We start from the raw sequence: 9,405 nt of genomic DNA, 5'->3' as shown, positions 1-9,405 counted from the left end.
AAAGCATGATCCTCACTGAGGGAAGGAGCGAATATGAATCACGACTGGCTCAGTGGCAAAGAGGAAAAGAGAAAAATTGTTCAGTCTCAATGTTTAATCAGTCTACGGTTTATCCACTGGGAATGCGTCAGGTGCACATACTAGTTGCATCAATGCTTTTGTAATTTGGAGATCTGCCCAAGAGGAACTTCACAGATCAGCTCTTTCAAAATTTTACTCTAGGTTTACTGGGAAAATACACGTACTTGCAAAGGCAGATCACAGCTTCCCACTAAATAAATTCTTTGGTTCGTCCAGACAAGAAACAGTCTCCTCCTTATGCTGATCATCTTCAGTGGAAAAACATAGTCTGTCCACTTTCCCCCGCTTCATGTGAACCTCCCAGAGGCAGATCACTTAAAATATCTGATGCGCAAACTGAAACGTATATGTCAAGAAGACTTGATCAAATCCCACACTGAATTATACGTCCACCCCATTGACTTCAACTGAGTTACGTGTGGACATAAACTAGCACAGAAAGCAGGCAGCGCAGTCCATATGCAGAGAACATTTTTCTTCTAAAGAACCCTCACTGTAATTAACACACTTACGGATTTACCTGCAGTAAGTCCCCTCCAAGGGGAAGCCTCAGTGAGACAGTCCAACCACACCAGAAAGAGGATACCACTCCTTAAGCTCAACCACCTTAGAGTTTTTCAAACAGAAATTGGCACACTGAAAAAAGTATTTTGCAAGAAGAGACCATTGCCATCGCAGTACAAGCACTTGGACTGAGATACAACAATGCAATATTCTTCTGAGTTCATTAGTGCAAGTTTCCACATGTGAACCCCACAGGGAATGCTGCACATGAAAAAATGTAAACAGAGAAGTTTCTATTCTCATCGGCGTGCCAGCCCCAACACGCCCTGCCCCAACACACCCGCCCTCCCCCCTTCATATAAATGGTTTCGAGTTCCCTTATAGTTCATAATACCCTCCTCAACATCCATCCTGCTGGAGAACACAAACAAGCTTCTTCACCAGCAAGGAAGAGCCAGAAGAACAGCTACCACGATTCCTAGATACCTAGAAGGAAGCTGGGCAAAAAAACCTTAGTAGGCCAGATCCAGAGATCCACTGCAGTAGCCTGGAGACCACCAAGGCTTTTTAAAGTTTCCTCAGGTATCTCGGACTACTAGAAAGACCCTTTGTTACAGCTGGAATCCCAGATGCCATGGTTTTCCTTGGAGCTGAAACCAAGTGAGGCTCCAGTACTCAGATGAGCGGCAGCACTAGCAAGAATTACTTGTCACTAATTCTGTCAACAGCATGACTTAAAGCCCATGCCACTTTTTCAGATTATTTCTCTTTTCGTTGAAACTGGCTGGGAAACAAGCAACAGAGAACAATAAAACCCAAACGGCACCTCTGAAGAGTTGTTGCACCCATACTGTGCCCAAGGGCTAGGAGGCAGAAGCTCCTCGGTACCTCTGTTTTGAGAGAGAGGACTCAGAGGGCCAGTCTTTCAAGGCATCGAGCACATTGAACGTGGGTTTGATGTCAACAGAAGGTGCAAATGCATAATGCCATCTAAGATCAGTTATACTGTGAGCTCCACTACAGTCAAAGCAAATTCAAAACACTGCACTGGAGTCAAAGAGGAGTTAATAATATCCTAGGTTGCCCCTCAACCTACACAAATAATGTTTTCACTTGATTATATGCTCTCCCTGTCAAAATCACCATGGTGAGGCTGACGGGAGAAGGGGCTAAATATGATAATATACAAAAATAGAGATGCGAATATAAAATGGTTTGGTTAAGAATATCTTAAAATTTGACATTCACAGCGGTTAATACTAAAGTATTAAACTCACACCACGCAAAAGAGGAGGTATGTCAAAATCATACTGAGAAAAACTGGCTTTACCTAACACAAAGAAATAATGAGCAGTTAATACAGCATGGGAACCCCTTCCAATGATCAAAACATCCTTTTTTTTTTATGGACAGTTGCTCCACTGAAAGTTAAATGCTTCCTTAGTAGGAAAAAATAATATATATATTTTTATATATGATTTGTATACTGTGATATCAATATACACTGAAAGTACTGCAAGGATATATTATTCATTTACAGTAAAACTAACAATTCATGGTTAAATTTATAGTTTATAAATATGCTGTCTATATTATATGTGGTATAAAAATATTTGACATTTTGTGGGCACTAGGTCAAAATAAGGTTTTCTTTTTTAAGGGACTAAAAATCATTCAGGTATATGCATATTACCCTTGTCAATTGTGTGAAAATCGTACTGACCTGGTACAAAACAGAATCCTACCGTGTTGGCAACATGACAAAGGTTATGTATAGCATGATACTCACTGCATGACAAGGCTAATTAGGAGAAAAAAAAAAAAAAAAAAGAATTTACAGCAGCCCAGTTCTAGCAGTACTTTAAATAAGGATATCATGATTTAAAGTGACACGGGCAGGAAGAAAGGATGCAGAAGAGATGGGAAAAGCTAAACAGGAGAAAAAAAGCAAACTTTAAAATATACCCAACAAAAATCATTGAAATTCCAGAAGCAAGGAGAGAGCTCTAAATGCTCTAGTTTGGTAAATGCACTAAGGAAAAACAGAGGTGTATTAATTTAAAAAAGTGTGTGATTATTTTTCTGGATTCACTGCTACGATTGCTGTATTCCTGTAGAAAACAAAGCCCTTTGTGTAAAGTTAATATCTGTCCTGACTGCGTTTTCAAGTTTAACTTTAGCTGCTGGCCCTCTGTAGTTAACATAGAGGTTATTTGGCTACTTCCAAGTATCTATGGTATGTTGCTCTGAGACAGACTTCTTTATTATTAATTACTTTAAACATTTTTGGTATTAACAAACTCCACATCTCACCTCGTTGGACAAGTAACACATCCTGGTCCTTCCATTTCCTTATGTGCTCAGTCACTTCACTGGATTAAGGCATGTTTTTGTGTTCCATTTGCAAAAATAAAAACTTTTTGTACAAATGTCAGGGTTCTTTTATACAAAAATTTTTCTTCTTATGGCACAAGCAGCAGTTGCTGTTTAAGAAAATATATAAATATCTTTTTTTTTTCTTCTGTACAAATATCTTCAGTATTCCTCCACCCCATTTAATAACATTTAACTGTACACTGTCCTACTTCATCCCTCGCCGAGAGCTCCCTCCCCCCTCCCCAGTAGAACATCTTGTATTTACACTTTCACAGCGGAGGCAGATAACGGGGCGGGGGGGCTACCCCTCATGAGGAGTCCGTGCAGGGGGACGGTGGCGGCGGGTAGAGATGGTGAGAGTAGCTCCGCTCCGTGTACGGGGAAGGCGGGCAGCTTTCGTAGTTCTCCTCAGCCGACAGGTACTGGCTGCGTGGAGTGGGTGGCGGGGGGACGGGCTCTGAATCATAGTTCAAGTCACTGGTGTAGCCCTTGGCCGTCGCTGCCGTGACCCTTCGGCTGGGGGCATAGTCACTGTCACAGACATCTGTGCTGCAGGGCGTCGTGGGAGGTGCAAAATGCCGGTAGCTGTAAGGCCTGTAGCTGCAGCGGGGAGATTTATGGGAAAAGCGTCGGAATACAGAAAGACTGTGCATTTTGGGCGATGCGCCCATGAACAAGCGAGCGGTGGATAAGCCAAGGTGGAAACAGAGAGCTGGTCAACCTCTCTGCAGTAGATACACAGCATCACGCTCTCCTCTCTCTGACATCACAAACTCGCTAACTCCCCTGCAGGAGGCTCACCTTTGCACTACAGCATCGAATTATAGCAACCAGTTAAAGGGATGCTAATTATTCATTATCTACAGGCAACAGGCTCCCTAAGACCTTAGCTGAGGTAGAAAAAGTTGCTATTAAGAGAGTGGGGCTGGAAAGGCACCCGGGAAAAAAATAGCTGTGTTGCAATTATATGGAGAAGATATTCTATTTCCATTATCCAGTTTATGGATGCTAATTTCCAAGTCCAGAGAGAGAGGTAGACTGAAAATCACCTGGCACATCCATAGCAGTCAGGAGAATTGCCTGCCAAAGCAGTAACCAGGATGGAATTCCCAAATGCTGCTACCACAAAGCATCTTTTAAAATGAGCCCAAGATAGCTTAAAGAAAGCAAATTAGAAAGGGAGATGGGTGGTAGCTACAATTGCCAGCATCAACATCAGTCATTGGGGGTGGGTGGGGATGCAACTCCTCTATATTCAAGGCAGAACATTAGGAAAGACAGGAAGATCAGAAGCAGCAAGGCCAGGGCTTATTTTTGGGGGGGAGGGCATTCAGAAAACATTCAACCCTACACTACATTCCTAATACCATTATAAATACTAAAAGTCACATCGGCTAGCCAGTGATGAGCATGATTCATGCCGGTGCCAAAATTTGGGTTTATTTCATTAGAAAATTACTCATCACTTTAAAAGATTTTTCATATGGCTGCAAGGGACCATTATAATCATCTTGTCTGACCTTCTGCACAACAGAGGCCATATTTTCTGCTAATGGAGAAGAGATGTCTTTTTAGCCCCAGAGACCTCATTATCCAAAAGCCCCCAAAGGCTCTGTGTTAGGGAGGCATTTCTTTCAGTAAACAAACACAGCACTCTCTTCTCGTTGACCAGATCTACTAGTGATTTGGGAGGGGAACCTTTACACCCTTGGGTAGTAGGTCTCTCTTTATTTTTGGTAACTAGTTATAAAATGGTAATGAACTCTAAATAGCATCTTACAGGGAAGGTGAGAAAGATGCAGTCAACTAAACAGAGATAAAGCTTGTATGCCCATAAATATTAGTCAGAGAAAATATGCAAAAGGTTAGCAACCTTTTTCAGATATTAACCCTTAATATGTCAAATCAGAATTTCTGTGCTTTATCTAGGCCATAGTATTAATGTTACTTCTGACCTACTCGCCTTTATATTGCCAACTTTCCTCCACGTGGTGTTTGCCTATCATTTCTGATAATTACATAACAAATTATTTATGACAGAAGCCTAAAACAAGGCAGAGTTCACTCCAGGGAAAGCATTTTTGGCTCAAAGTTATCATGATACCAGGTTTCTTTTGGCATTTAGCTAATTTTGTGATGAGTGCTGTCATTGCCCCTAAAGCAATACACCCGAGAGGAGTACCACTAACCCACTTAACTGTACGAGTTACCTCAAACAGTGCTGCACTTATACGCACGCTTCAGTGACGCGATACATGTGAACCCATTTAAGCACCTGTTTTAGTGCGTGCAGAATTAGGGCCTTTGATTGCAATTCTTATGGAGCAGAGGCTGTCTTTATTCTGCATTTTCTACACTAACTGCTTTGATCCTGACGGAAGCTATTGTAATAATAATTACCTGTAGGATCTATGAGTGGATGGGCTGTTTGAAGAATAACCAAATTCCATGGTATAATGTGAACGTTCAGTAGCTGGTGATGGTGGCGGGTTCAAAATCTAAGGGGGGGAAAAAAAGAAAAAAGCCACAGTTTAAAAAAAAAAAAAAAAAAGATGAAGGAGAATCAAAAAACCATCAGTTTATAAATTACTTTTTAGTACTGTTTAATAGGAACCTTAAGAAGTGCATGCACAGTCCCTCCCAACAAACAGGATTTTTCTTCTGTTCGTTTCCCAGTTCTTTAACAGACACTGGAAATGTTGCTTGTTACTATTCCCATAGAAGCTATTACTAAGCTCTTCTCAAAAAACACTGACTGCTGTTGCTATTTTGACATACCCAGTGCTGAAAAGTAAAGTTGAAGCTAGCTGTTCAATACTAGATTGTCACTAGGGATACCACCGCCCTGGGCAAACTGGCAGATGTCTGCTCCTGCTAGCTGTAGTCTCCAAGTATTATGCTGCTTATAATGTTTGCAACATGCTGTCCAAGGAAAGCATTTCTTCCCTATATAGGCATGCTCTTACTGCACAAACAGTATTTTGATTAATTTAAAGATATAACATGATCGGTTGATTCTTGGAACTGAAAACAGACAGTTGAAGATTTCAGCCTGCACTGACCGAGCATGTAACTCTAACACTCGATAGCGGCATGGTGGATTTCATGCAAAAATAGCTAAAACAACAACTGATGCTAGAAGTAAAGAGACAGGGAGCCCTCTAGGGCTGGTACCAACTTTTATATAGCATCTAGTGCAGCACACTACCCATTGGTGACTACAGGAATGCTATAGAGTTGCAAGACACTTGTTTGTTTATTAGTCACTTGCAAGACACATGACAAAAACCCCTTAATTTTAATTCCTTGAAAGGTCTATGCAGAATCAACCATAGCCTTACCTCCAGAAGCACATGGCAGAGTACGATGAAAAGACATCACTCTGCCAGAGCTACTCAGCATTTATAGGGATTTTTTCATCTCTACTGATATTCAATCTAACATCTTTTTCTGGCACTCAGCTCTCTCACATCTCTTTAAAATTAATAGAAAATTCCTATACTGTTTTCGAAAAAGACAATCTCCTCTCCCTCCCCTTTCAAAATCACTTACTCCATATTTAAACAAGTTTATTAGGCTAGAAATCTAAACCAAAACATTCATGTGTCAATTAATTATCCTCAGAAAGACACTGGCACTTCCCTGAAAGTTTTTAAAGGTCTATGAATAATAGAATTGACTTACTGGAGGAAAGTAAGTGCCTTTGGTACTTGAAGAACTACTGGAAGAGGCTCCAGTGACATGGGCCCTGTCATAGGGTGGCCCGCTGCTCCCTCCCATAATGCTGAGGGAGCTGATCACAGATTTACCTCGAGACATCCCTAAAGAGGAACAAGGATGTATGTCAATATTCCATTCTTTGAAGCAAACAGAGAAAAGCTTAAAAGAATAATCTAGAGGATAACAGCAGTATAAGCACAACTCCTAAAACCAAAATTAATCTCCTTGGTAATAAGAGCAAATTCAGTGCTCCTTGATGGACAACTGGAACGAAGACTGTCAGGGAATAAACTTGTTGGTTTTGTGTATCAGCTACTCAACTGCAGGACTTGCCACTGGGCTATACTAGAGCTGTGTGAAGAGAAACAGATTTCTTTCACTTGAACGGCTGGAAAAGACTTGAGAGAACAGGCATTCAGGCACGATTTCTATGCCTCAGAATAAAACATGAAACTGACTCTGACTACCTCAACTGAGCAACTGAAATTTGTGCGAGAGAAGAGAGGGTTTGTGTTCTTTCATTTCCACACCGTTAAGTGAGCTTTTGCTACTGGACTGAAGCACGCTGGCAGAGAGTCCAAGCAGGAAACGGAGAGGTATGCCACTGTGCTCGAAATAATGGTGAGAATTCTGCTCAAAGACTCTCCTTATGAAATCAGGTTATTACAGAAAGCAAAGAAATTTGGTGCATTATTTTAACCCTGTAACAGCCTCACAGAACCTCTATGTTCTGGATCCAAAGCCACAAGTTACAGTAGATATTTAATCAATACATAGAGAAGCAATGCATATAAATGAAGTGCAACATTGCTGTTAAGTCTCACTTTTTAAACAGCAGTAGCATCATGCACTTGCATTGGCATTGGAAACTTCATCATCAAACGAAATAAGCTGAGACCACAGTTATTGCTGGTCATTACAGACTTTACAAAAAGTTTCACAAGCATACAAACCCAGTTTACAAATCTAACAAGAATAATTACATAATGTTTAAAGTCCCATGAATATAACTGTGTAACTTTAACCTGTACTATCATGACACCTTGCTGATGCTATAGTAGTCCAAAAGAGGCTTCTTTAGTAGCAAAAGAAGAGAACTCCCACGGTATGTGTATCTCTTTGAGCTTATGGTTCTGCTAAGTATCTAAATGCTCCTGAACAGCATAGGTAAAATAGCAGCTCATTATTATAAAGGATGGCGACAAGCCTTGACAGTCCTGGCTTCCAACAGCTTCCAAGAATTATGCATCTGGAAGGGACATCTCCTGTGCATATGTGCACAGTATCCTCAGCTACAACTATGTGGTGCCAAAGAGCAGGATAAGGATCACACCATTCACTCACCAGGAAGAGACCCTGACAAAGAGCTTGGGTGAGGCACATAACCAAGAGGTACAGAGGCTGGTCCGTGCACTACGTAATCATTGGTCATTGTTTCCCCATCTCCCTTCATGCGTGGGCACAGCACCCTCTGGCAAATGAAGTACATTGCTCCAACCACAAAAACGGTAAGGATCACACCAATGATGGAGCCTATTGTGTTGTTGGGCTGTGGCGCAGGCTCCTCCGTTGTGTCTAAAGGAAAAAGGAAAATCAGACTGTGTAAGTTAATCTAACAGCTTCATGTACTAACATTAGTTTTCCTGACATCTTTCCACACAGGAAAAATAAAAGCCGCCTCTTCTGTAGGCAGACAACAGCTTTCAAATTAGTATATGGCAGGAACAAACAGGTACTGGGACCTGTCTGTTTAAAGACTCATGAATGTCCAGAAGGGCTGCGTGCGCACAAGATGACCTCCGCACATGCAGAGAGGTTTTTGAATCACAAATGCCAGGAAATGAACAGTACATGCATGTGCAGGGGGGTTGATGAACCAGGTCCTGATCTTGCTTCGTGCTGACAGGCAGGGCTATCCTTTGAACTGGATAAACGAGATGAACTGGATGACTCCACATGGCACTGTGCTGGGGACTCCAGTTATGCTGCTTCTTGTCATTGAAGACAATGACAACTACTTTTCATGTTGCACCTCATCACATAAACACCTAGGTTATCACTCAATGTAACAGATCGGCACTCCCTTTTCTCAACCGTGTAACATTCACTTATGCTGAACTGTAGAGGTGATACACCAATGATGAATTTTGGGGTTGCTGCTGTTTATTAAACTACGTAACCTGCTCCACATCTGACCCACACTGATGGTTACAGATATAGCTGAGCATCAGCTTTAGAGGTGCCATCCTTATGAAGAATCTGTAGCTGATTATTCAACAGTCAAAATGAGTGGCTTTCCCTACAATACCAATTCTAAGCAATGACATTTCTGGGAATAACTGACAACCCCCTGCCTGTGCTTCATGAATTTGACAAGAAAAGCAGACTTTAAAGTATTTTCCTGTTCTAGTCAGTGTTTTACATCTTATCCATTACTGAAAGTCTTTTCCTCAACACATTTTCTTCTCCGTGAACACCAAACCTACACTTTAACCAGCTTGTCACAGTCTACAGAGATAAGTAAACAGACTTCTGATCATACTGGAAGAGGGACAGTGACAACTGCAGTCTTACTCTGGGTGGGCTAATTTTCCATCCTCTGTTACAAAACCAGAAAATGTATGAACTATAATAAAGGTAACTATACATGTCTGTAATAATGCCACTAATAACTTGGTAGCATGACAGAACAACTCCTATTACTCCTTCTTAAGATCAAGGGTC

The 9,405-nt window shown here is 41.3% G+C and overlaps 1 protein-coding gene across 1 annotated transcript in view; it reads right to left on the bottom strand.

Moving 5' to 3' along the window:
- Nucleotides 1-2,314: 2,314 nt before the first annotated feature.
- The window catches only part of LRP6 (LDL receptor related protein 6), a 128,019-nt gene continuing 120,928 nt past the window's right edge, over nucleotides 2,315-9,405 (bottom strand). The window contains exons 20-23 of the mRNA XM_082311049.1: nucleotides 8,026-8,256; nucleotides 6,646-6,782; nucleotides 5,362-5,459; nucleotides 2,315-3,561 (exon numbers count right to left, since the gene is read on the bottom strand). Of these exons, the coding sequence (XP_082167175.1) occupies nucleotides 3,270-3,561; nucleotides 5,362-5,459; nucleotides 6,646-6,782; nucleotides 8,026-8,256 (758 nt within the window). The 3' untranslated portion in view covers nucleotides 2,315-3,269. The remainder of the gene's footprint in view (nucleotides 3,562-5,361; nucleotides 5,460-6,645; nucleotides 6,783-8,025; nucleotides 8,257-9,405) is intronic.

This window comes from Platalea leucorodia (genome assembly GCF_965183815.1).
Source record: "Platalea leucorodia genome assembly, chromosome: 4".
Classification (NCBI taxonomy): Eukaryota; Metazoa; Chordata; class Aves; order Pelecaniformes; family Threskiornithidae; genus Platalea; species Platalea leucorodia.
Note: the sequence above shows the minus strand (reverse complement) of the source record. Positions and strands in the feature narration are given on the sequence as shown.